The sequence below is a fragment of the Rana temporaria genome, chromosome 1, assembly GCF_905171775.1.
Source record: "Rana temporaria chromosome 1, aRanTem1.1, whole genome shotgun sequence".
In the NCBI taxonomy this organism is placed as follows: Eukaryota; Metazoa; Chordata; class Amphibia; order Anura; family Ranidae; genus Rana; species Rana temporaria.
Genome location: NC_053489.1, coordinates 493,895,880 through 493,923,657, shown reverse-complemented (window position 1 = coordinate 493,923,657; position 27,778 = coordinate 493,895,880). Strand labels below are relative to the sequence as shown.

The 27,778-nt window shown below is 39.8% G+C and overlaps 1 protein-coding gene across 1 annotated transcript in view; it reads right to left on the bottom strand.

The window, feature by feature from the left end:
* Positions 1 to 27,778, bottom strand: part of KIAA1109 (KIAA1109 ortholog) — a 393,986-nt gene that overhangs the window by 43,278 nt on the left and 322,930 nt on the right. Inside the window, 16 exon segments of the mRNA XM_040330387.1 lie at positions 409 to 576; positions 579 to 606; positions 713 to 852; positions 1,819 to 1,912; positions 1,914 to 1,981; positions 4,634 to 4,823; positions 7,885 to 8,065; positions 11,152 to 11,367; positions 13,843 to 14,084; positions 19,222 to 19,312; positions 20,896 to 21,005; positions 21,099 to 21,222; positions 22,977 to 22,996; positions 22,998 to 23,108; positions 25,215 to 25,441; positions 25,577 to 25,636. Coding sequence (XP_040186321.1) covers positions 409 to 576; positions 579 to 606; positions 713 to 852; positions 1,819 to 1,912; positions 1,914 to 1,981; positions 4,634 to 4,823; positions 7,885 to 8,065; positions 11,152 to 11,367; positions 13,843 to 14,084; positions 19,222 to 19,312; positions 20,896 to 21,005; positions 21,099 to 21,222; positions 22,977 to 22,996; positions 22,998 to 23,108; positions 25,215 to 25,441; positions 25,577 to 25,636 — 2,070 coding nt within the window.

Genomic DNA, 27,778 nt, shown 5'->3' with positions numbered 1-27,778 from the left:
GCCAAAGGCAGTGTTCAAGTGGTAAAGACTGCCAACATAATTTGTTAACTTGCAAACAGCAACAATGAACATACTGGTCTTAAAAAACAGTCTAGCATGCCATAATACAAACAAGAACAACCAGACAAAAAAGAAAATGTTCAGCTGATTCCTTGCCTCACAGTCATTACAGATGAGAGATCGATTGTAATGTCCTCTAGCATGATACACACATCCTTACTGTATCTTCGCTGTACTTTTATTCATACATGTAGTTCCTATGAATATGCACATCCTTCTGTACAGATAGTTTTTTCGAGTGCTATACATCTCTCTGGATTGCTTTGAATTACTAAGGTGTATAACTGTCTGTAATTTCTTTTTGCAAAATGAAAATAAAGAATTTATTAAAACATTATAAAGTTTCACCTGTCATCCCAGATTTGTTCAGGCTTGCTTTTGATCCACTTGGCAATGGAGAGATTCCCAGGACTGCATCAGAAGGATGGGCTGAACCCAGTGTCTCAAGGTCACTTCGGTTTGAGGAGAACACTAGATCTAATGAGGGCAGCTTCAACATGCATTCAACACGTGAACTGGTAGGCAGCTAAACTTGATCTGGGAAGGCTAGAAAATGAATAAGAATGAGGATAAAACTCTGGAAATCTAAAGAGCTACTCCAAAAACAAGGAGATCATTAAGAATATAAAAAAGTTTTATAAATCAGACTTACCTGCACTCTTACTTACACAACCACATCTACTGGGAAGGAAGAATAGGCAGAGGTTGAAGAGGACACTAATGAGGTAGTTGACTCTTCCAACGGATCCTGCAGATCAAACTGTCCAATATCTTCATCCTGGGCACTCACTGCTGTAAAAAAAGCCCGAAACACGCACAGGTAAATGCTTGCACAAAACACACCAATAAAGGCACATTTGTAATGAAGAGAACATATTGTTTACACGATTACTGAAAAAGCAATTCTGGCACATTTCATAACTTGCATACAATTTCTCTAAATTATATATATATATATTACATGCTATGCCCAGTATGACAAAATAATGGTAACGGTACTAAAATGAAAGATACCTGTGTGAAACTTACTACATGTTTAGTATTTTAATTAAACTTCTGAAAGTACATTCGGGAAAGGTGAGTTAGAACCAAAAATTCTACTGATAGAAGCTTTATGGATATATTTAAAAATTAAAATAAAGCAAGCCATACATTATGCAATTTTCTTTCCTTCAACCTCGGTTAGTTTTGCTTTAAGCTAGACTGAGCAAAATCTCACAACTATTCATTTTTTTTTTGGGTGTCTTTTCCCCCTTTTAATTCATATATTTTAATAGTTACAATAACTCAACAACTTGTATTACATATTCAGCTCATAACTACGGTATATATCGTGAAATGATTCCAGTAAAATAAAGAAGACCATGTCCTCATTTAAATAAGACAAATTTGAACTTCTCACAGACACAAATTCAGAAAAACAATTATTTCTAGGTATCTTATGAAGCTTTTAGCACTAGTGCAAAGTCCTTCCAGTAAAAAAATAAAAATAAAACGGACAAGCTGTAAGAATGAAAAAATCCTGACTGTATATGAATGTGTACGATTAAATGACCTTTCCCATCAAGTGCGAAAAACCCACTAGGCTGCAGTAATTTGATCCTTATGATTACCCACCACCAAGAAAGAAATGCATATAACTCTGAAAACAAAAGATGGCATTAATAACTCAGTCTGCTATCGTAATGCTGTATTTACCAGTAAGGTTTCGTTGTCTGTTGGAAGAGCATAGAAAGATTACTGAAATGCAATATTTACCAGTGTAATTTCGGTCTATTGGTGTTATGGGTATGGTCTCCAAGGCCTTCTCCAGAAAATCAAGCAGGTTTGGACTGATAACCATTTCTTCAGGTTAAAGACTGAAGTGCTACCCAAGCATACAATTTTGCTGTTTTCACTCCACAACTTCCCTTTCCTTTGGCTGTTAAAATCAAAATATATTTCCTTTATACAGAAAATTATTGAGCAATATAATTGAAAACAATCTTACTGAATTTGTGAACTTTTGCTTTACCACTCAAGTCTGAGCTTTATACAGCTCTGGTGGTCAACTTGGGCCCTTTAGTCCTGATTATGGTAGTGTTTGCTTTGCCTGAGGGTCAATGTTTCTCAACTCCAGTTACTTAAGTACTCCCAATGCTCTACAGGAATTAATGGGAGATTTGATAGGTGTTTGTGACTCCTGACAAGTTTCTCTATGCTTTATATCCCTCTGATCATTGCACTTGGCTTCTGACTTCACTGCATTTTCTGATGAACACCCCAGAGTTTCAATTTTAGCAAAGCATGGTCTAATCAATGATTCATAATGTGCTTCTGCATCTAGCTATAAAATAATCTAGCCATGTCACAACCTGGTAAATTCAGTCTGGACATCTAGTACAAAATACCTAAGTAATTGTTACTTTGTGAAAACCACATTTGAAAACAATCAGTAGATTTAAAGATATACAAATCTGTCATGTAAATTTTATTGTAAATGTAAAATGTGGGTTTGCCCTTTGGCTCACCGCAATGTTTACCTCTTGCCGGGCCCGGATATTCTTCCTGCTGTCTATACTGTAGAGCCTTATAGACTGCTACCTGACAATGTTACTAGTGTATTTCTGTCTCAGTAGAAAGTCTCTGGATTTCTACTGCGCACATGCAGACAGTGAGAAAAAATTAGGGCTGTCAGGAAGCATTGCGGTTGCATACAGGACCGTGCAAAATGTATTAGGCAGGTGTGAAGTGCTGTAAAGTAAGAATTGTTTATCAATTTACAAAACAAAAAGTTAGCGAACAGAAAAAAAATGAAAAGCAATCAATATTTGGTGTGGCTACCCTTTGGCTTCAAACCAGCATCAATTCCTACACTTGCACAACTGTATACACTTGCACAAAGTCAGGGATTTTGTAGGATTACAGTCAGGTACATGATTAACCAAATATACCAAGCAGGGGCTAATGATCATGAATTTCATATGCAGTTGAAACAGTCATTAACTGAAACAGAAACAACTGTGTATTAGGCGTAAAACTGGGAAAGGAACAGCCAAACTCTGAAATTAAGGTGTGATTGTCACAGATCATACATAATGGCAAGACTGAGTACAGCAGCAAGACACAAGGTAGTTTAGTTATACTGCATCAGCAAGATCTCAAATCAGACTGGGGTTTCAAGATGTGCTGTTCAAGCTTTTTTGAAGAATGTTAAGGATCATAGACACAGTGGTCAGCCAAAGAAATGTAGTAGGTGAAAGGAACATCATGCTTACTTCCCTTCGTCCTCAGAAGACATCCAGCAGTGCCATCAGCACAGTCCTGGCGGAAACCAGTGGGACCCAGGTACACCCATCTACTGTCCAGAGAAGTCTGGCCAAAAATGGTCTTCATGGAAGAATTGCAGCCAAAAAGCAAAATTCCTTGTGGAAATAAGACTAAGTGACTCAACTATGTGTGAAAACAGAGGAACTGGGGTGCAGAAAAATGTCAGCAGGTGCTCTGGACTGATGAGTCGAAATTTGAAATATTTGGCTGTAGCAGAAGGGAGTTTGTTTAACAAAGGGCTGAAGAGCGGTACAATAATGATTGTCTGCAGGCAACAATGAAGCATGGTGAAGGCTCCTTGCAAGTTTTAGGGCTGCATTTGTGAAAATGGAGTTGAAAATTTGGTCAGGATCAATGGTGTCCTCAATGCTGAGAAATACAGACACTTATCCATCGTGCCATAACATCAGGAAGGCATGTGACTAGCCCCAAATGTATTCCGCTGAAGGACAATGACCCCAAACCTACAGCCAATGTCATTAAAGGAGATGTAAAGGCAGACATTTTTTTTTTATCTTAACGCATTCTCTCCTCCTGATTGGCTGAGAGACAGCAGCGGTACCATTGGCTCTCGTGGCTGTCAAACTCAGTTAGCCAATCGGAAGAGAGAGGGTGCAGGGCCAGGGATCCGGGTCTGAATGGACACACGGAGCTGTGACTCGGGTGTCACCATAGCAAGCTGCTTGCTGTGGGGGCACTCGAAAGGAGGGAGGGGCCAGGAGCAGTGAAGAGGCACCCGAGAAGAGGAGGATCTGGGCTGCCCTGTGCAAAACCACTTCACAGAGCAGGTAAGTATAACATGTTTGTTATTTTTATTTTTTATTTTAAAAGGAGACTTTACAATCACCTTTAGTGTAAAGATGAACAAGGGGTCTTGGAAGTGATGGTTTGGTCCCACAGAGCCCTGATCTCAACATCATTGAGCCTGTCTGCGATCACATAAAGAGACAAAGGGATTTGAGGCAGCCTACATCCACACATGGTATGTGGCTAGTTAGCCAACATGTTTGGAACGACCTACCTGCAGAGTTCCATCAAAAACTGTGTGCAAGTGTAACTAGAAAAACTATTGCTATTTTGAAGGCAAAGGGTGCTCACACTAAATATTGATTTAATTTGGATTTCTCTTCTGTTCATTTACTAATGCCAATTAAAGCTGATGATGGGTGGTGGGTTACAAAAATATGACTTGTTTAGACATTAAATTGTTACAGGCAGGTAATACAAACGGTTATGAGGTATAGATTAGTTGGAGGAAAAGTACCTGAGGGGATTGGTGGGGGTGGGGGTGGTAACAATGTGTTAGTCTTGCTGTGGACATTACTAGGTAAAGGAGATGGTACAGTATCTTTCATACCATACAACTTTGATTCTTTTGAAAGAGTTCTTGGCAAAGATGATCCCCTTGAGGCATTTGGCGATTCAGTTTTCAGTGTTTTTGAGTTGTAATGCAACTAAAAGAGAAATGCATATAAACAATGAGTTAGAGATCTAAGATCCAAGCATAGAATTAGGCTGACTTGAATATTGAACATCTGTAAAATTCTTTACTTTTTGGATTAAAGTGGTTGTAAACCTCAGACATGAAATATGAACAAAGCACATCCCTTTATAGTGTGTACTTGTCTCAAACCAGAACATTAAAAGTGCCATTTCTGTCCACAGCCTCGTTCCTTTGCCAGGACACATCCCGTGATTGACAGCCTCAGTTATTTTCCTGTGTGTGCAATGTGAAGGGGTGTGTCCCTTCCCTCCAATCGGCTCACTGAGCTCTAAAGCATGTAATTTCAGCTCTCTGTCCCCTGTTTTTTGACAGCTCAGACAAGCTGTATAATAGAGAAGACTGCAGATAGACAGGTACAACTTATGTAGTAGGATTTATTTAATTTCTGTGTACCACTTGAGCCCAGTCACTTCACTGGGTATATGTAACGGTTTACAACTACTTATATGCTACTTGAGGCTGCTGGTGACAATACGGTTTTTACATCTCTTCCCTTTTAAAAAAAAAAAAAACACACTTTTGAGTGGAAAATAGTAATATGTTACCAGGACAATCTCTTCTAAACTGCGCTGAAAAAAACACTATCGCTCTAAGTGACCAATGAAAATGTCTATGTCAAGTTATTGGATTAGCTCATGCAAAGTCTAAAATACACCTGTGGTGCTGCTCTAGTTTCAAAACTATCGGTTTCTGGCAATCATTAAGGAGGGACAAAGAGTGTGGTCATAGTGCCTTTCCATGGTGTACATTCCCATTATTGACAACTGGCAGGAGACTATCCAGTCATTGGGTCTTGCATCGGGCAGTTGTATCTTGACCCAGAGTTCTTACATTTGCTCTGCCTTCATTGGGGTACACTGTTAAAAGCCTTTGTTATTCTAATAGCCAATATCTGCTTATTACAATATGAATATGTGGAATTGAGTTGTTATATTTATACGTTATTTGTTCGAGACTGGGACACAGAGATTTTATAGAAATCTTTTAAAAAAATTTAAAGTTTCAAGCAATTTACAAGTGGCATTAATTAGGCAGGGGCTAACTCAATTCCTCCCTAATTGTGTGAGACAAAGATTCTACTTCTGTTAAAAATGTGCAAGAGTCTATTAAAGCGGAGGTTCCGCAGGTTATGCATTTTTTTTATAAAATATGCAATGCTTTGCAATCTAGCTAGCACGGTACTACTCACTTGCTAGCCGCTCTTCCCTCCGTCGGTTCCGTTTTCGTGAAGAAGAAGAGGTTATAAAAATTAGTCCAGGGCTTTTCCATCTTGCTTGTGGGCAGTGTGAAGCCCACAAGCAAACACTTCCTGGATTCCTCGTCACATGACGGGCTTTGCGAGTCATGTGACCCGCTTCCCGCGGCACTCGAGCTAGCGCGAGAATACACGCCTAGCTATTTCGGATGGTCTCCTGTGAGTGTTGAAACGTCACTCCCAGGAGACCTTGCGCACAGCTTCCATTAAGCCTCATCGGGGAAAAGGAGCGACACGCCCACTCCCCGCAGGGAAGAAGACCCGGAAGTCATGCAGAATACAGGTAAGTGTACCGATCTTAAAAAAAATGACAACGCTACAGGGATATGTTAAGGCTGCAGATATGTTAGACAGAAAGTTCAGTTTGAGGGTGAACCTCCGCTTTAAGCATGTATAAGTTGAGAATGCAAGTCACTGGCTTTAATAGCTTGGCTGTTTAGAGCCAGGTCCAGAGGGACAGAGGTCTGTCTGGTGTGGTAATTCCTACTATAATTAAGGCTCATAAAGCTATTTTTTTAAAAGCTATCATCGCACATAGAAAGCTTACTTTGCACGGTCTGAGTCCTTACATGCTTCTCCATGAGTTTATTCTGTGTCAAGGATTCTGGATTTCCTTCAGCATGGCATGGATCAAAGGCTACCCTTGAGTACCATCAGGGGTCAAATTTTGACTATGGCCATGTTTTTTTTTTGCACCGTTCTTTTGTAATATCCTGGTAAGCGCCTATGTAAAAGAGGTTCCCTCGGACTTTGATGCGGTGTGGCCTGAACTTACTGCTTTCGATTAAGTAGCAAGCCACTTTTGAAAACATTGGGAGACTTTCCATTTTAACAATCACCCAAAAGGTTGCCTTTTTGACCCACAGGGTTTAAACTGGCATATATAATTCTTTGGTCTTGCATAGTGATAAGCCTTTTTTTCCTCCCAAGGTAGTTTCAGCCTACCATATAAATTATAATATTGCTCTTCATTCTCTGTCCAAAACCAGTTCATCGCAAGGAGAGAGCCCTACATCATTTGGATGTTTGCTTGGGTACTTAGGGTTTACCTAGATGCTTTGAGACCATAGGACAGGTTCTCTTTTCATCATCATGGACAGCTTCTGGAAGGATCAGGCTGCCTCTTCCACTACAAGAAGGATAAATCAGACTATTGTCTAGGCCCTATCCTCTTAGCCCAGTGTTTCTCAATTCCAGTCCTCAGGCCCCCCCCAACAGGTCAGGTTTTCAGGATTTCCCTCAGATGAAAAGGCTGTGGTGATTACTAAGGCAGTGAAACTGATCAAATCACCTAAGCAAAATAATGGAAATCCTGAAAACCTGACCTGTTGGGGGGGGCCTGAGGACTGGAATTGAGAAACACTGTCTTAGCCTAACCTCAGGTCTTGGTTATGTCTCCACTAGAGCGGTAAGTGCTTTCCGGGCTTTCTGTAATCAGGATTCAATTTCTTGGTCTTCTGTTCAAACTTTTACCAATTCTTATGAGAGTGATGCATTTGCATCTCCCAGTTTTGTGCGTAAAGTTTTTCAGGTGTAACTTCTGCCTTTTTTGTGTTAAGATTTAGTTTGTATTCTTTTTTTTACACACTGCTTTGAGAATGTATGTCCCAGAACCACCAGATCCAAGAAACTTTGCTGTTGTGTATTCAATGAACATAGAGAAAAGGATTTTGTGGGGAGTAAAACAAATCCTTTTAATTCATCCTTATGTCTGTATTTGAACACAGTAAAGTAACATACCTCAATCTGATCTTACCTTCACATCAACTCCAGGAATATAAAAAACTGTAGTTTCAGAGTCACTTGATTTAGTCTGGAGAGATGATGGCACCTTCTTTCCAGCTAGTAGATGAGTGGTAGATGCATAGTTGTTCTGTAATTTTTTCTTCTTAGATGGAGAATCTTGGTCAAGACTACGTGAGCTTCTGTCATAACTCCTAAGCAAAGAGTTTATCAACTTGTAAATATTTAAAGAAAAATATGAAAATACAACTGACTAAAATCATTATACAGTACTTTCTCTTAAAAAATTTAAATTAAAATATTTATCTCACATTTAATAGATTGTAACTCAAGTTTTGTTGAGATTATTCACTGGGTGAATAATATACATTGCAAGGATTTTAGCAAACTTTGTTGCAGTTTCCACCTATTTCTGCCCAATTAATTTTAATCCGCTGGTACACTTTAACCACTTAAGACCCAGTCCAATATGCAGGTAAAGGACCAGGCCCCTTTTTGCGATTCGGCACTGCGTCGCTTTAACTGACAATTGCGTGGTCGTGCGACATGGCTCCCAAACAAAAGTGGCGTCCTTTCTTCCCCACAAATAGAGCTTTCTTTTGGTGGTATTTGATCACCTCTGCGGTTTTAATTTTTTGCGCTATAAACAAAAATAGAACAATTATGAAAAAAATTCAATATTTTTAACTTTTTGCTATAATAAATATCCCCCAAAAATATCTAAAAAAAAAAAAAATATGTTTTCCTCATTTTAGGCCGATACGTATTCTTCTACCTATTTTTGGTAAAGAAAATCGCAATAAGCGTTTATCGATTGGTTTGCGCAAAATGTATAACTTTTACAAAATAGAAGATAGTTTTATTGCATTTTTATTAATATTTTTTTATTATACTACTAATGGCGGCGATCACTGATTATTTTTCATGACTGCGACATTATGGCGGACACGTCGGACAATTTTGACACATTTTTGGGACTATTGTAATTTTCACAGCAAAAAGTGCTATGAAAATGCATTGTTTATTGTGAACAGGTACGTGATTGTGCCCAGCCGTGCTATTCTGCCGACATATATCGGCGTTAGGCGGTCCTTAAGTGGTTAAGAAGTCTGATGAGAAAACCTGCACTATTTGTATCCCTTCAGAATTGATTAATCCTTACAAAGTATCTCACCAAAAATAACATTTTTGTTGCGGGAAGATGTCTAAAACTTGACTTGTATCCTAGTGTAGAGTTCTTCCACCAAGCAGGAAGTTACATTTTTGGAGGCATTCTGTACACTGTTGGTATACAGAACAGCTCAAGGATGCTATATTACACAGAAAATTACAGTGCTGCAGTTTAAAAAGGAAGGTACTTTTAATAACATTACATTACAATACGGCCTATTTTTAAATAGTACAGTATATGCTGTATTACTTGTTTTAATTTGCTGTATTTTTCTTCAACGAAAGTTGAGTTACACTTTAAATGCCACATTTTCTACTTTGTTTGCTTTATGTGTGATTGCTTTTTCTTTTTAAACAAGGAATATTGTATGGGGAAAGTGTGAGTTTCCATTATGATTTACACGCATTTAGAATAAACAGAGTTTGGGGTTTAAGCATTAATGTGTTTTTACTAAAATTGGAACTTTAATATTGTGTAAAAAAATGCCGACAGTGATGAGTTGAGGCAAATTCTGGTAGGGGGGCCTTGACCTCCTAGGCCTGGTGGTCGGGACCCCCTTGTGGGTCGAATGATGATTTGCCAGGGGTCACTGAATCCTGGGCTGTTCCTGGAGCCCGCTGCTGCCCATTCAGCCACTTCACAGCTGCCCATTCAGTTCACGGCATGGCTGAGGGGGGGCAGAGACTAGAGGTCAGCTGACTGGTGAGGAATGTGAAGTGGGAGGGGCTGGAGACCCTATCTCCTGATTTTTACATGGGTGTCACTGCTATGAGACACCACAAAGTCGGAAGATACCTGTGATTATATTTGCCATTAAAAGTCCTCACTACCATTCTCAGATCAGCAGATGACCTTGACCAGAACCCCCCAGCACTGCCACTCATCATCCCAAATGCACTGCCACTGATCCCATACCCCCATTAAGGAGTAAGAGAAGGAATAAAAATAGAGAATACATGGAAGGGAGAGGAAAAGAGGGGCAGGAACAAAGGAAAAGGGAGAGAGCGAACAAGAGAAAGTACAAGAATACCGGCTAGAGAGAGGCATGGGGGAAAAAAACAAGAGATTAGGATAGAGAGAGATAAAAAGGAAAAGAAAGGAGAACAGAGAGAGAGAGTTGCATCCTAAAATGTGGAGTGCAAGGGACTCTGGGAGCGCTAAATGTCCTATCGGGCACAAATTACTTGTCTTGCCCTGGGTGCGGACAACCCACGCTACAATTATTATTATTTCTTTTACTATGAGGGGTCCCCACAACTTGGGAAATTTTATCAAGGGGTCACGGCACTAGAAGGTTGAGAACCACTGTCCTAGGCCCTTCTCACTGAACTGGTCTGTTGTGCTCTTCAGCAATAAAATCTCACTTTCTGCCTGGCAGCAATGTGGTAATTTTTGCATGGCTCCATGCGCAATGTCTTGGGTGTAAGGATGGAGTAAATCTTGTGTGCATGTATGGGAATTACATCCCTGGGGATGGCCAATCAAGATAACAGCAGATTTCCCACTCTGATTTCTCACAGATGTGGCGGATATGCTGGTGGAACTTTTTTTTACATGGTATGGCAATGTCCTGTAATAACATCCTTCTGGTCAGATATATTCGATTTCACTGTCTTCTGACAATGCCAAATATATGTAACCCAGCTAGATGCCTTTTTGGATATCTGGAAGCTTCAGATGTGTCTAGTGAAATGTAAACACTAATAAAATTCAAAATAAAAAAAATAAAAAAATCTGAAGATTCCTATCCTGAAAGAAAGCCAGGCAATATCAGGGGTAATGACAGAGCAACTAGGGAGATTATAAACACTGCATTTCAAGGGTAAAAGAGGGGGCACTTTGGAAGGAAAGTACTATAATATGTAAAAGTTCCTGTCCCTATTTGGACATTATGGCAACAGCCCACCCATCATAATGTGGACTGTAGTTCTGCTTCAGCTTTTGGCACCAATCAGATTCAGTCTTTTAACAAAGATCTGACACTAGATCATGGTTGAGAAGTAACTCCAGCTTTTTGTATAAAAATATACAAAAATACATTTGGCCCTTTACAACATTACCTTTTGGTTGCACTACCGCTACATTTAAACAAGGCTTTGTAAAGATTACCTTTTCATACTGATTTCATCGTGGTCCGGTTGCAGAATTGTGGGATGCAAAACACATTTACCGCAGTCAATTTCTACCCTTATATCTAGTTCAAAGTCTATGTTTCTCTCAGTGGCAGTGCCGGATACATTGCGGTTGGATGGTGTGCTAGGCCAACGCTCTGTGAATAGTTGATGGACTGCAGCAAATCCAGAGGCTTTCTTGCGGTTGGTTTGCCTATAAAGATAATAAAGGTAGATTTCATTTTTAGCATGACTTTTACTTTCATTTACCCAATTATTACAAAAATAACAGCTACCAAATATTAGCATTGATAAAAATAAAAATGTTATCAAACGTGTCTTTTGCATGTGTGCGTGAAAAAAAAAATTGAGTGTATGAAACATTTAAGCGCTGGTGTATTTAATTTTATATATATATTTATTTTATGTAATAAATACTTTGTGATTATGAACATGCAGGAAAATATCAACTGAAAATGTAAAGGAAAACAAATTGTATCTAAAAGCTTATGTATAAAATAATGCATGCTAATCGATTAGTACCTTCAAATCACTACAATGTTTTTTGTTGGGTAAGCTGTGAGCCCTTATTTTATGGGCATCTTAAAAGGAAAAGCGGGTCCTAAATGTGTATCAGGTTGGTGGAGTTTGTGCATAGGTGAATAGTTAGACATGAGCCTGTAGGGGAAGGGCTTGGAATGGTTACAAATCTCGGAGGAAGGGATGTCAATGTTGACTGGTCATTCAGTCAGTGCAGTCTAAGGCTGCCAGTAGCCTGGAGGGGTCTGTTAATTCATCTCCAATATTTAGAGTTGACTAATAAAAACAGTATAATGAAATCTGCTTTTTGATAGACAGCCTTTTTATGGAGAAACTCTCCTTTTAAAGCAGGCATATTAGAGGGAGAAATTCCTGACAAGGACAAATTGTTCTGTAGAAAAAAGACTGTTGCAGGTGACATTTCTGTATCTATTGAGCAGCAATGTCATTATCTTACATGCTGAGCTGCACCAGGAAGTTATTTTCTATGCCTGGCATTTTCTGACTCTGCTCTGGTAGTGACATCATGAGTCAGCCAGGAGTCTGGAGCACTGGACCGCTTACCAGGAATAGGACGGGTTGATAGGTGCTTTTTAGTAAAGGGGAAATATGTTATGGGTGTTTTTTTAGTCCCAAGCAGGGAGAAGAATGTGGGACATGAGTGGTTACTCCTGCAGGAGATTGCATACCACATATTCTCAGCTTTTCTTACAAACAGTGTAAAACAATGACTTACCTATGTAAATGTATTAACAGGATTTAAAATGAATAGGGGTGAATGGGCTCCTACAGGTTTTTGTGTTTCAAGGTTACCCAACCACTAGTTGACTTACAGGTTCTATACAAATATCTATATGTGCAACTCTCTATAAAATTTTAAATATAATTTAGAGCTAAGAAAAAAGGGGGGGAGGGGAAATTTGGGACTTTAACCACTTGAGACCCGCGCTATTGACAAAAGACGTCAACAGCGCGGTTCTCAGGTGCCAAGTGGACGTCTTTGGACGTCATTTGAAAGCATTACCCGCGCGCGCCACTGGGGGGCGCGCGGCGGGTAACCACTGTGCCGCCGCATCGCTGGGGAGCCGATGCGTGTACCTGGCGGCCACGATGTCCGCCGGGTACACGCGATCGTCGTTGACACAGCCGGTAACAGCAGAGACGTGGAGCTCTGTGTGTAAACACAGAGCTCCACGTGCTGTTAGAGGAGAGGAGACCGATCTGTGTCTCTTGTACATAGAGACACAGCATCGGTCACCTCCCCCAGTCACCCCCCTCCCCCCACACATTTAGAACACACCCAGGCTACACATTTAACCCCTTCCTCACCCCCTAGTGTTAATCCCTTCCCTGCCAGTCACATTTATACAGTAATTAGTGCATTTTTATAGCACTGATCGCTGTATAAATGTGAATGGTCCCAAATTTGTGTCGAAAGTGTCCGATAAGTCCGCCGCAATATCGCAGTCCCAATAAAAATCGCAGATCGCCGCCATTACTAGTAAAAAAAAAATAATGAAAAAAAATCATAATGCTGTTCCCCATTTTGTAGATGCTATAACTTTTGCGCAAACCAGTCGCTTATTGCGATTTTTTTTTTTTTTTACAAAAATACGTAGAAAAATACGTATCGGCCTTAACTGAGAAAAAAAATAGTTTTTTTTAAAAAAAAATTGGGATATTTATTATAGCAACAAGTAACAAAAATATATATATTTTTTAAATTGTCGCTCTTTTTTTGTTTATAGCGCAAAAAATAAAAACCGCAGAGGTGATCAAATACCACCAAAATAAAGCTCTATTTGTGGGGAAAAAAGGACGTCAATTTTGTTTGGGAGCCACGTCGCACGACCGCGCAAATGTCAGTTAAAGCGACGCAGTGCCGGAAGCTGAAATTTCGCCTGGGAACGAAGGGGGTTTATGTGCCCAGTAAGCAAGTGGTTAAATGAGGTGTATGAGTATAGCACCTCCATCCCTGGTTCAGAAAATGAAAGTAAAGGATAAATTGGGACTTTAAGTGAGGCTGCAGACAAGGTAATTTAGAGCTACTCTGCCAAAAAAATTTTTGTTTTTTTTAGATGCGACTACAAATGAGTCCTACAACTGCTCATTTGGATCACTAATTAAAATAAAATAGAAGAACACTCACTGAGGTTTCCTGTAAATATACATCTTCTCCCTTTCATGGTCTTCTTCTTTTTCAGACTCCTCGGAGGATGAGGAAGAAGTGTCTTCTCTCTTTTCTTCAGTCTGGAAAGGAATGCCTGGTGAAAACACTAGTGGGGTGTTTGGGGAACTGAACACAGGATGTGTACCATCACTAATGGATGAGTAATGAGATGGACCATCAATGGTAACTGACAACAGATCACCATCTACCTCCTCTGGAAACTGTTTCAGGGGGGGAAGAAAAACAACAAAAAAAACAAAAACACAAGAGTTATATGGCATTGTTTAGCTCTTATTACCAGGAAAAAATTTGGCAGGTATTTCAAAAACCCAAGAATTTCCATAAGAGACACAAATGAGCTGGTAAGCAATGAAAGAGATTGGATGGAATAATGTTGTGATCAATAACAGTACACAGGTATGGAGGACACCCAGCCACCGAGAGCAAATAAAAATGTAAGCACTGCAGTTGTAAAGATGGTAGTCTGATTCACCAAGATTTCCTGAAAATCAAAGGTCTATTATAGTGAAAGAATCTGTTCATGCAAATATATGTAGCAAATTGTACAGCAAGGTCTTTTTACTGCTGGCAACAAGATGCATTTGTTGTTTTATCAATGGACAAAATTTGGTGCCCTTGTATAACTAACCTTATCTGGTTAGGCTCTCTAAAAATCTACGGTATGTTATATTTTGACAACGAGCACTAGGCTTCTCCCATCCCAAATGGAAAACAAAATGAATACAAATTACAAAACTTGATATAGAGAACGCTATACCAACAGTTGATCCAGAGAAAGGCAAAAGACTCTTAACCACTTGCCGACTGGCCGCAGTAGATATACCACGGCAGGTCAGCTCTATTGCGCGAAACAACGTACCTGTACGTGCAAGAGCCAAGAGGGGCGCATGCTGATTGGCCACAGGGGGAGCCAATCAGTGGGTCGGGCGGACGCGATGTCCTCTGGCCACCCACAATCGCTCCCCAGAGAGACAGGATGGTGGTCTGCCAATGTAAACAAGGCAGATCGCCATCCTGTCAGGTATTAGCAGAGAGATCTTGCTAAGCTGGAACACAGGCCTCCCTGTTCATACAGTGAGTTCATCCCCCACACAGTATGCAAGCAACTCCTAGGGACACACTTAACCTTTTGATCGCCCCCTTCTCTGCCAGTGTCATTATGTACAGTAACAGTGCATATTTTTTAGCACAGATCACTGTAATAATGTCATTGGTCCCCAAAAAAGTGTCAAAAGTGTCAGTTAGATGTCCGATTTGTCCGCCGCAATCCCGCTAAAAATCGTTGATCGCCGCCATTACTAGTAAAAAAAAAAAATGCCATTTAAAAAAAAAAAAAATATCCCATAGTTTGTAGATGCTATAACTTTTACACAAACCAATCAATATACGCTTCTTGGATTTTTTTTTACCATAAATATATAGCAAAATACATACTGACCTAAATTGATTGATTTATTGGGTATGTTGTTTCATATCAGAAAGTAAAAAAATATTGTTTTTTTTTTTCAAAATTGGCGGTCTTTTTGTTTATAGCGCAAAAAAATTAAAACGTGCAATTGTCAGTGTCGTATCGGAAAAAATGGCCTGGTCATTACGGGGGTAAAACCTTCTGTGCTGAAATTGTTAAAGCATGGTTTAATTTGTTCCACCAAGGGAAAAAATTCCTTTCCTGGAATAACTTTAAACAAAGCTCATTATATGGACAAGTTTGGATATGGTGACTATATCACCATGTAGAATGCCGCTTCTCAAGAGATTCAGTTCAGCTAACCTTCCCTCATAGCTGAGGTCCTACATGCCTCTTATCAATTGTGTTGCCCTTCTCTGCACTCTCACCAGTTCCCAATACACTTTTTGGGAACTGTTGCCTAAAACGAAACTACATATTTGTTCTACTTTGAATTCCACCTGCAAAATACCGTAGCAGCACATTTCCCTTGAAGGAAAGGGTTGTATCATCTAAGGCACTGCTGCCTCCGATTGCTCATTAAATTAGGCAATTTCACTACTGTGCTGCTGAATTGTTTTCCTTGCTAGAGAGCAAGTTGTACTAGAGAACTTGTAGTGCAAAGATCTTCTTGAATTTTCCCCCAACAGTCATCAAATTGTGATCTGTGGAAAGTTCTGATTTGAGGAAGCAAAGCCCTTCTTCTACCAAGATGGCTTCCTCCACACAAAGGCACGGTTTAGAATGAGAAATAGAAATCAGTAATGGGGAAATGATCATCTTCAGGAGGCCTTCAGACTGGTAAATAGTCTATCGCCCTGTTTGCACTATTTGGTCACAGCTACCACAGTTCAGGTTATATTTAACTTTAATCTGTAACCCCTTGTGCCTTACATTGCCTTGTTCCCCCAAATTTATATGTAGTATATTTGTTATTTGGACTAACTGGGAGTAGGTCTATAAAGCAACTTCAAGTGATTGTAAAGGCTGAAGTTTTTTTTTTACCTTCATGCATTCTATGCATGAAGGTAAAAAACCTTCTGTGTGCTGCTCCCCCCCTCAGTCCCCCTCCCCAATACTCCCCTGAGCCCCCTATCGATCCAGCGATGTGCACAGGAGCCTCAGTTGTCCCAGGTCTCTCCTCACTGGCTGAGACAGCAGTGGGAGACAATGAGGAGAGAGGGAGCACACACACCAATGTCCCATAGCAAGTGGCTTGCTATTGGGGGCACTGGCCAAAAGCTAGGTTCGCCGGCGGGGGACCCGAGAAGAAGAGGATCAGGGCTGCTCTATGCAGAACCACTGCACAGAGCAGGTAAGTATGACATGTTTATTATTTAGAAAAAGCAAAAAAAAAAAAAAAAAAACCTTGACTGTCCCTTTCATTTATAGCCTATATGCAGAGGCGTCCCTAGGGGGGGGGGGGCAGAGGGGGCCCTGACCCCCCCCCCCCAACATCATGCTGTGCCCCACCATGTGCCCCCCCCCCAAAAAAAATGTTTGTTTCTTTTTTTGCATTTTTTGTATTTTGCTCCCCGAGAGGGAGAGCGTCCCCAGTCAGCTCTGCGGGGGATTCCTCCCCCTCCCTGTGCTCGCCGACACTGCATAATGCGAGCGCTCACACAACCAGATATTCTAGCCTGGGCCGTGTTTAAGTGTGTGCACTGCAGACTGCAGTACACTGTAATCACTGAAATACATTATCTCCATCCCTTCTCCCCCCCATCTGTCTCCCTCCCCTCTCCTGTTCTTTCAAAACATTCACAATTTACTTTCACTTTCAGTTAGGCAGATAATATACGGTGCAAATTTCTTTCCTGCATCCACAGATTGCAGGAAAGAAACTTGCATGATTCCCCCATCAACAGACAGTGGTGACAGGAGAATATCCCTCCTGCCCAGCAATGATATTCTCCCGACAAACAGTGATTATCACTAGTAACTATACAGCAACCACTAGTGATAATTATAAGAGAATCTGCTCATTAATGGTTCAAATCTCAGCCAGTTTCTGCTGAACCAGCTGAGATTTAAACTGGCAATGGCTGGTCTTAGCTCTTAGGCAGCCCATACATTGATTAACACTGTGGAGTGTCGGCTTCCTGGCGTGATAGGGCATGTAGGATTTCAAACACACCCGAGCCCATCTCTATTGGTTGTAGACAGTGGAGCTCCCTGCAGGTTGCTTAGCAGCAGTGGACCCTTCTCTGACATGCTGATCGGGATGCAATCCAGGTGATGCTCTTAGTCAAATCCTAGTCATAAATATCTGTGATTTTATTGATCAAAGCCCACACTTTACAGACATAGAGCCCACATGGCTGCTGATCATACGGTTGATTATATTTATGTGGTTGTACTCTTGATGCTAATAAATACTTTGTTTATTAGATCTGACTGGGAGCATCACCTGGATCACATGCCGATCAGCATGTCAACAGAGAAGGTTATACAGCATTACTGCTACTAGGTGACCAGCTGGGGGCTCGGCTCTCTATAACCAATAGTGCCAGCCTTCCCCTGCATGCACCCATAATGTCACCAGCACTAGGTCCTAATACACTGCAGCCGCTGCCAAGGAGACAGACGCCAGACCAGCGCTGTAAATAGCAGGGACAGGACAGCTGGGGATCCCCACTGTGGCAGAACACCAGGGCCCGTTGGCAAGACAACCTTTGCAACCCTGATAGTTCTCCCACTGCTCTGGACCCTTATATTTTCTTGGTGTGCTGGTGACATATATCTCTTGTTTTCTGCCACCCTGGGGGGCCCCAGTATAGTAGGAAGGGAGCTCACTGCAGAACATGTGAAAGGGCCCATAGTGGGATCGTAGTAAAGGGCCCCAGGATATATATATATATACATAAAATTGCATTTTATAGTTGCCCCCCCTACTTTTGTCCCTGTCCCCCCATGTGCCCCCCCTAAATATGAAAGCTGGAGACGCCACTGCCTATATGTCCATGGGGATTTTAGAGGTTCTTACAGACAGATGCATTTGTCCACTGATATTAAAGGAATTCAAAAAACTGTGTTACTTAACATTTGTTTTAGCATCAGCAATAAATAAAACTAATTGATGCACATTTTGCTTATATTTCAGGTGGTAAAGAGTAAAAAGTAATTAGCATTTGCATGAAGTTAGTGTGAAATTGAGAGTTTTTCATTTACAAATACCTTGAAATACCCTTCCTCCAAAGAACTGCGAGATTGACGATTTATCCCTAAAACTGTTTTATTTAACTTCATTTATTGAAAAAGGAAAAAAAAATAAAAACACTTGATTTTAGATAACACTCATAAACCAATGGATGTCATACAAAGATAAAGCTTACATTAGGGCATGAAATCATAAATGTATCTTAAAGACTGAGGACACATAGTAAGGTGATTTTATCCAGTAAGGTGAATACAATTCATAATTAAAATAGCAAAACAACTAAAACAAAAGAAAGAGTCTAAGATGTCACCAAAGAAGATCAACTTAGTAAATAAAAATAAACTGAAATGAACTAACTTGCCAGAACATAAAAGTTTTTACACAAAAACTTGGTTTTGAAATGGGCACGTTTTTTATCTAAATACTGGTATTGTAAATGGGATTACATTATAATAATTTTCAGGGGATTTGGAAGCTTCCAAGTACTAACACGGAGGGGACCCCACCTCCTCCAAATGCCTGTTTTTTTTCACAAGGATGGAGGTGGAGGAGGATAACAGGAGTTCACTATTGTTGAAAAATGCCTGTGGGGGGAGGGTGTAATTTTTATGAGTAATATGTAAAGTATAGGGACATACCTAATAACTTTGATATGTAACCACCCAACATATAGGAGCACAAGTTTTGATTCTGGTGAGATGGGCCATTCGAGTTTGAGCATTATACTTACACTATCCTGAATGTTGAATGTCACTCTTGGACCTGCAGGAGAAGCAGCTTCAACACGAATTTCAGGAAGCTCTTCGCCCTCTACTCTAGAACTAAACAGGAAAGCAAATAGATATGATTTTTGTCTCCTGATAAGGACAGTTAAAAGTACTGCAGTGTAAAGAAAATAACAGGCTGGACAAAAACTCACTAAAAGGGTTACAGATCAATTTATAAGTTTCGTTAGGGGGCTATACACAACACGCCAAACACATACTATGTAAAAGCAAAAAGCATTAACAATGTACTTGTGAGGAACTGCTTTCTATTGTCTATTACAAGTTGATATCTACGTGTTAGTTGGGCAAAAGCTTCATCGTGCCTATTACTGGTTGTGCATCTAAAATGTTGATGCAAATTATTATAGTATAGTGTCTACATCAAGGGTCTCCAACCTTTCTAAGCAAATTTACTGTCCTTCAGGCTTAAAGTGGATGTAAACCCTCACATATACCCAGTGAAGTGAACAGCCTCAGATGATACACAGGGATAAAACAAATCTCCCTACATAGGTTTTACGTGTATATCTGCTGTCTTAAACTTTAAATACTGTTTAGAAAGTTCAGATTGTGTTAGATGTTCTCTTCCTGTTTAACATGGAGTGTGAAGTCTGGGCAAACAGCCAAGACAGCTGATTGGAGGAAAGGCACACAACCCCTCTCTCCACAGGCAAAGACTCTCAGAGGAGTTCTGTGACATGGCAAGCTGCCTGCTAATCTATTTATAGCTCTCTTTCTGACACAAAATGCAGCCTGCTTTTATCTCATGTGTCAGAGAATTTGTCAGAAGTTATCAGGCTGATAACAGAAGAACAGGGCAGGAGAAAGCCACAGGACACAGTGCTTTGAAGAGAGATAAGAAAACACTGCAGATATATGTGCCCAGCCCAAATTTCATGAATCAGGTTTACATCCACCTTAAGGGGGAACGGATTGTGGCAAGTGGGAGCAGAAAATGCCATGGCATCAATGCCCCAATATTGTTTTTAATGGGAGGAATAGTGCCCCATTGTTGGTATCAATGGGAAAAATAGGAATGGTGCCCCATCATGTCCATTGGTGGAATAATGCACCAAGGGCCAGATAAAGGCAAGAAAGGGCCACATCCGTCCCCCGGACCGCAGTTTGGAGGCCACTGGTCTACACCGCTGCATAAAAACTACCAAGAACACAAAACACTGCTGATTTTCCTATTTAGCATGATCTAATCCCACACAGGCAAGTACAAGTTGTTGCACTAGTACACATTCATTAATGACAGTAAGATGACAAACTGCTGTGCCTAAAGGCTTTAATATAAGCACGCATGGTATAATATAAGATAAGCACTAATGGTACTTTAATATAATCCCTATAATGTGTAGAAAAAAAGTGTACAAAAAAACAGGGTATATTTATCTCAAACAAGATCATTTGGTATTTGTTTTATTTTTTTTAAACTTGAGCAGATAAAGACTCACTTTTTCCTTTGATGCATATATATAAAAAAAAGAAAAAGAAAAATGGCAACCAAGTGAGTTGTTGGGCCCAATAATGTATATACTCCTATTTCTTCTGCTACTGTGCACATAAGGTAATTCTTAGCGCAGACATTTAATTAATATGTTAAATCCTTGAGAGTATAAAGCATCATGTACCTGGCTCTTTCTGTTCGTTTCAGAGGTGGTCTTCCAGAAGCAGTGATACTCTTGGAACGATTGTAGCTTGGTTTATATCCAAGACCCCATTTATCTTTCAAGGAGGCTGCCTAGTGAGGAGACAATTATAACAAGTAAAAAGCTTCTTATTTACACTCAACAATATCTTATTATATACATGAAAATGCTCTTCAGCAACCTACCCTCATGCTAGATCTGCGCAGCTTCTTTCGAACATCTCTACGAATGTCATTTACTGCCACTGACTCCAAGTGTTGATAGCGCTGAATTTCCTGGTTTATGGTTCCCTCACTTGCCCCAAGTTTTCTTACAAAAAAATAGAATGCATAATTAGTTTCAATGTCAACATATAATGCATTATTTTCAATATTGTATTAAGCCATTATGTCTAAATGCTCTTTCATATCGTTCTGACAAAACTTTTTGTATAACTCACGTTGCTTTACACACACTGCAATGCAAACTTGACAGAAATCTTAAAATCACTTCTAAACATGAAAATTAATATAAAGTGCTGCATATCATCTGAGTGGGGTTGGACAGCAGATAAAAAAAGAATAAGGATTGCAGAATATATGCAGGTATGTATTGCTCTTCATCTAAAAGCATTACAATACCAAATGAAGTGCAAATATTTGTGACGATCATATAGCACTGACATACTAGTTTACACTTTCATCATTGGACCAGTGTTTGGCCCTATGGAGCTTATGATCTGATGTTTCTACAGCAGATCCATGGTACAAGCAAGAACACTACACAGTGTGGGGTCAAATTACATAGTTATTCTGTTTGAAAAAAAAGACACAAGTCCATCTAGTTCAACCAACAAAGAAAATAAAATTGCACAAAAGACCATTCATTTGTTGCTAAGTTTTTGGATTGTGGGAACACACTAGAGCAGCAGCAGGAGTCCCATGTAAATATGAGAAAATATATACAACAGCATACAAGCTAAAGGACTTAAAGTAGAGTTCCACCAAAAAATGGAACTTCCACTTTTTTCCGGTTCCTCCCCTCCTCCGGTGTCACAATTGGCACCTTTAGGGGGGGGGGGAGCAGATACCTGCCTAATACAGGTATTTTCTTCTACTTCTGGCAGATTCCGTGGTGATCTACGCCATGTCCGGCCCCTCCTCTGTCCCAAGCCCCCACCCCCCCACTATCTTCTGAGAAACACACAGGTCTCAGAAGACAACAGGGACCAATAAGGATGCACAGCACGACTCGGGCATGTGCAGTAGGGAACCAGGCTGTGAAGCCACAAGGCTTCCCTTCCTGATTCCCTTACTGAAGATGCCGGAACCTGCACTCGAGAGCGGGACAGATCGACTTCGGGTGAGGACATTGCGTGCAAGTATCCTAATGGTAAGTCAGCAGCTGCAATATTTGTAGCTGCTGACTCTAATTTTTTTTTTGTCAGAAACTCGGCTTTAAAGTGAAAGTTCACCCTGAAACTAAAATCTCTAATCTACTTGCATCCAGAATATAAGACTAACCGATCTAACGCTGTAGAGCAAAAATTGCTATACATTCCTTTTCTGAAACCACTCTGGTCAGTCTCCAGCAGCGGAAGCTCTGTGCAGGAGACAGCCGACAACGGCTGGGAAATGCCTGGGAAGTGACGTGACCCATAGAGTTACTATGGGGCTTCCATTGTCGGCTGTCTCTTTTGCACCCATCTACTTATCTACTTAGAGAAGCCACCGCTAATAGCTCAGGGTGGGACCGGCTTCAGAAAAGGAATGTATATCGATTATTTCATTGCAGGGTAGGTTAGTCTGCAAATCTAGATTGTGGATGCAAGTAGATTTAGAGAATTTTATTTTAAGCCGTAATCTTCTACTTCTGCTTTGAGTGCATGTTCTCTAAGCTGTAACCTTTGACTTATTGTGCTTACTACCCAGTTTCCTGTGCTTACCATATGACATAATACACATGTGCAACAGTCACAGCAATAGCTAGGGAATAACTAAAAAACTTCAGGAATCTGCTTTTGCACGAACACAATTGATATATATTTCAGATCTACCAAAACTATTCCTGTAAAAGTTACTTACTTGAGATCATCAATAACTTTTGGCTTGTTCATTGAGTTCTCGTATATCAACCAAGCGTTTCACAAATTTCCTTCCTCTTTGATCAACACTCTGGCTTCCAAGCTGCCCAGGTCGTCTGTGGTCAACAGTATCCTAGAAAAATATAATTTGTTACATACCAATATTCATAACACAAAGGTCTATATAACTCCATCATTTGCAACACAATCTCCCTGTGAGTTAGGCATGCAATAATCATAGATTTAGTAACAGATTTCATTCCTTTTACAATTCACCCAATTAAATGTGTGGATTGATTTGAAGACCATTTTTATTGTAACTTTATTATTATTTTTTTACATACATTTGCCCATGAGCGAGACCTGCTTGCGCTTTTGTGTGTACTGACAGGACCGGAGTCAGATATTTCCTGAACCAGAGAGATAATCTGCAGGGGACTGAGTAACGTTGACGTTTGTGGTTGAGGCCAAGTAGGTGATTACAAGTCGCTGACCAAGGTAAAGCTTGTGGCTTTCTCCATTTTATAAAAACTGCTTCTGAATTCTGGACAGTAAACATTATGTAAACATTATATTAGTTTCTCCGACAATCCAGTAATATACTAATTGATGAAGCAACTACCTTGCAAAGTTTAGAAGAAAGTAACGGAGGAAAATGAGCAAAGATAAACATTATGAGAGGAGAGGGAGTACTCTAAACCAAAGGCTTTATTGCTCCCCAAAGGGCCACATTTCGGTCACAAAACAGTAAGTATACCTCCTGGCTTACGCACAAAAAACACTCTAGTTAATGATCTCTTACATATTTCTAAAACTTGTAATAAGCACCTGACCATGACTGGTAACAATAAGGGGTGTATAAAAATAATAAGTGAATCTACATTCATTCTGTGTGAATCGAGCAACAAAGCAAATGTTCCTGTGCTGTTAAAATTGAAAATATTACATTTGGCCACTAGGTGGCATCAAGCATCATTGGAAATTTCTATAATACTTAGCACCATCTAATGTCCAAATGTAGTATATTCTGTTTTAAATCACTGAAGGACTTTTGCCCAGAACAGGAAATGGGATTTGTTTTTTTACTTCATACTCACAGAACGAATGTACATGAACTTTCCCCAGGCAAACTGCTATATATATATATATATATATATATATATATATATATATATATATATATATATATATACATATCCCTAAAAGTAAATGAAAATATGTATTGATAAAATTTACCCTAAGCTTGAAAAATGCCAGTTTTTTGGATTTCATTTGTACAATAAAGACATTGTTTTAAGGAGTGCGGCAGTCCAGGATCTTCTTCTATAAAATGCCAGTAACTTAGAAATAAATCTGTATCAAACTAATTGAGGTGCCAGTCTGTTCAATGTACAGCAAGTGTCAGCAAGCTTTATTGCTTCTAAATAGCACAACAGAAAGGGCTAATAAAGGCTAATGTACAGCCAGCTGTATCTGTTTAGTCAGATTGACCAACTGGCTTCTGAGATTTCTCACTCAGCTTTCAGATTCACAAATGTAATCTATCCTTAAAAATGACACAATCCTGCTTGTGTATAAATTCAACAAGTGCATGCCTATATACTGCCTACAATAAAGAGGATAGAAAGGCATTTTCATCTAAATTGTACACACTTACATTAGGCACCACAGTCATATGGCAAAATTCTCTTTGCTGTGGATTTTTTTTAAGCTTTAGTGCAAATTTAATTGCAGCGTTCCAAGCCTATTATCAATACATAGCAAGATTACACATACCAATACAGATAAACTACTGTGAACAGTGGCATGTCCATGTGAGACTTTACATTGGCAGGATTGTAGAATGAGTTAGCATCATGCCATTGCCTAGAGACTGAAAAACATATTTCTCCCAATTGGTTCATAGAATCTAGTTTTAAATAATAAGTAGGTCAATGCTCTAAATGATTAGGTATTATATTAGAAACAGACAGTAAGCAAAATACAAAAATATTTCTGGAGGCATTACTGGTTTAACATGAGCTACATTTCCTAAGTAACCGCCATATCAGCTTGAGGTAGAAATGTCAAAAAGGAAGAAGCGTTGTATCTAGCCACCAGCATTCATACCCACTTGCATATCATGGTTAGCCCTCCTCCCTATAGACAATCAAATGCATACTGTATGCGTCAGCCTGAAGTGAAATAAAAAAAAATCAGGACAAACACAATAATGGCAAATGCTTGTATGTGAACATACTGCATGGACTGTAGGAGACATGCTGTCAACTTCATCTTCATCTGAGAGATCAGCCATGATTACAGAGTTCAGATCTGCAATATCATCTATGTCCTCTTCTCCGGTCAGTGTGGTCAGAGTATTGCCAAGGGCATTAAGCCTTTTTCCAATATTTGGATCCATATGCACATCAATGCCACACATCTTCCACAATACATTGAGGGTCCACGTGCCAGCACTGTTGCTTTCTAGTGTTGAATAAGAAAATACATATGAATATGAGTGCATTCTTTTTTTTAGAAACTCAGCACAAGAATATACAAACCAAACTGCATTCTCATAAATCCTCAAGGTTATTATAGGAATTGCTATTTTGATCGTACCTGCCGAAGCCTGCCCTGTTGTCCGAGAACACACTTCATATGTTCCATCTGGCACAACACCTACAAAAGCAAGAATATTTAACTTTTAATAAGTTAAGGATAAATGCCATACACTATTACGGTAACTACATGTCATGCTCTTCAAAGATAAACTTGTATCCACCGGAAATAAGAACACCGCCTGTAAGTTACCAACACTACGGACAAAATGATCAGACTTTAGGATTTATTTGCTAAAACTGTAAAGTGAAAAATCTGGTGCAACTCAGCATAAAAACCAATCAGCTTCCTAGTTTTATTGCCAAAGCTTAATTGAACAAGCCGACTTTAGGCCGGGTTCACACTGGTATGAGAAATGCTCTGACATTGGGAGCTCATGTCGCATGCTCCCTGTACTACTTTGGTCCGACTTTGATCCTACTTCAGCCTATTGAATATCATTGAAGTCGGATCAAAGTAGGACCCTTGTCCTTACCATCCGACATGGTGATTACAGCAGCAGTAAAAGGAATTTATCTCACACTGGATTGTTTTGATTGGTCAAAGGACAAGTCAGACTATCACAAAGTCGGATCAAAGTAGTATCCTGTTCATTCAAGTCAGATGGATGTAGGACCGATGTCTCAGAGCAAAGTAGGATGAAAGTCGTAAGACTATCCTGTAGTATCGTGAATAATGAGTGGTATCGACTCAAACCACATTTCAATCAACAGGAAGTGAAATCCACAATGTAAAAAACTGTGCACATAAATGAAAACAAGTAACTGTGATATTCATAAAGTGTCAAAGTAGAAAAGAACAATGGTTGTCATGAACCATGAAGTCCCATTTAGTGCATATAAATAATTTGTATGCATAAAGTTTATACAGTCCCAGGGAACATCAATCTTTATGGTAAACGGTGTATTATCTCCAGACAAAATCAGCAGTAGAAATAAATAAGTTGTACCCTTACCGGATGGAGTAGACCCACATCTCACCATACGGTGGGGGGTCTTCAAGGCTTGCGTAGGCCGATTGCCTTACAGGGGTAACTCTCCAGGCACTCCTAATGCTCTTTTCCGGTAGGACCTTTCACTCTGATTGAACCAGGGATCTGGAACTGGTGACAGTGATGATGATATTCCTGGAGGTAGTTGGAGTTCTCAGGGGATCCAGTGTACCAGTATAAATTAAAAAGAAAAGAAAAAAACACCTCCTCATCGCATAAAAAAATTTATTAAAAATTTTCAAAAATAAGGATAAGCTCCCAAAAGTCTCAAATAAGGGATTCTCAATAAACCATTATCACACCAAAAAAGAAAGCAGCACTGCAAAAGCAATCTTAGCATCAAGGGCACACACACTTCAGAGAAGGATAAAAGTAGCTGTGCGCAGTGTGGGATGGATATGATCAGATGCCCGACCGGTTTCGTATCAAAATACTTCTACTGGGGTGCATATCTACCTCCAGGAATATCATCATCACTGTCACCAGTTCCAGATCCCTGGTTCAATCAGAGTGGAAAGGTCCTACCGGAAAAGAGCATTAGGAGTGCCTGGAGAGTTAACCCTGTAAGGCAATCGGCCTACGCAAGCCTTGAAGACCCCCCACCGTATGGTGAGATGTGGTCTACTCCATCCGGTAAGGGTACAACTTATTTATTTCTACTGCTGATTTTGTCTGGAGATATAACACCGTTTACCATAAAGATTGATGTTCCCTGGGACTGTATAAACTTTATGCATACAAATTATTTATATGCACTAAATGGGACTTCATGGTTCATGACAACCATTGTTCTTTTCTACTTTGACACTTTATGAATATCACAGTTACTTGTTTTCATTTATGTGCACAGTTTTTTACATTGTGGATTTCACTTCCCTGTTGATTGAAATGTGGTTTGAGTCGATACACTCATTATTCACGATTTATTGATCCGGGTACTCACCTGATTGTGGGGGAGTCTCCTCGATCTCTTCATATGTACTCACTGTCCAAGTCTCATTGATTTTGTGAGTCTGATACTGCCTTACAGGGCATTTGTGTTTTTATTGGCGCCACATTTTTTCTTTATATTTCGTCTTACAGTTTTTCCATGTTGTGTCGGCAGCCTTACACACTATATTTTTTTACCAACACATTGTAATATAGCGCACTATTATATATATTTATCCTGTAGTATCAGTGTGAACCCAGCCTTAGAAGCTCATTAGCTA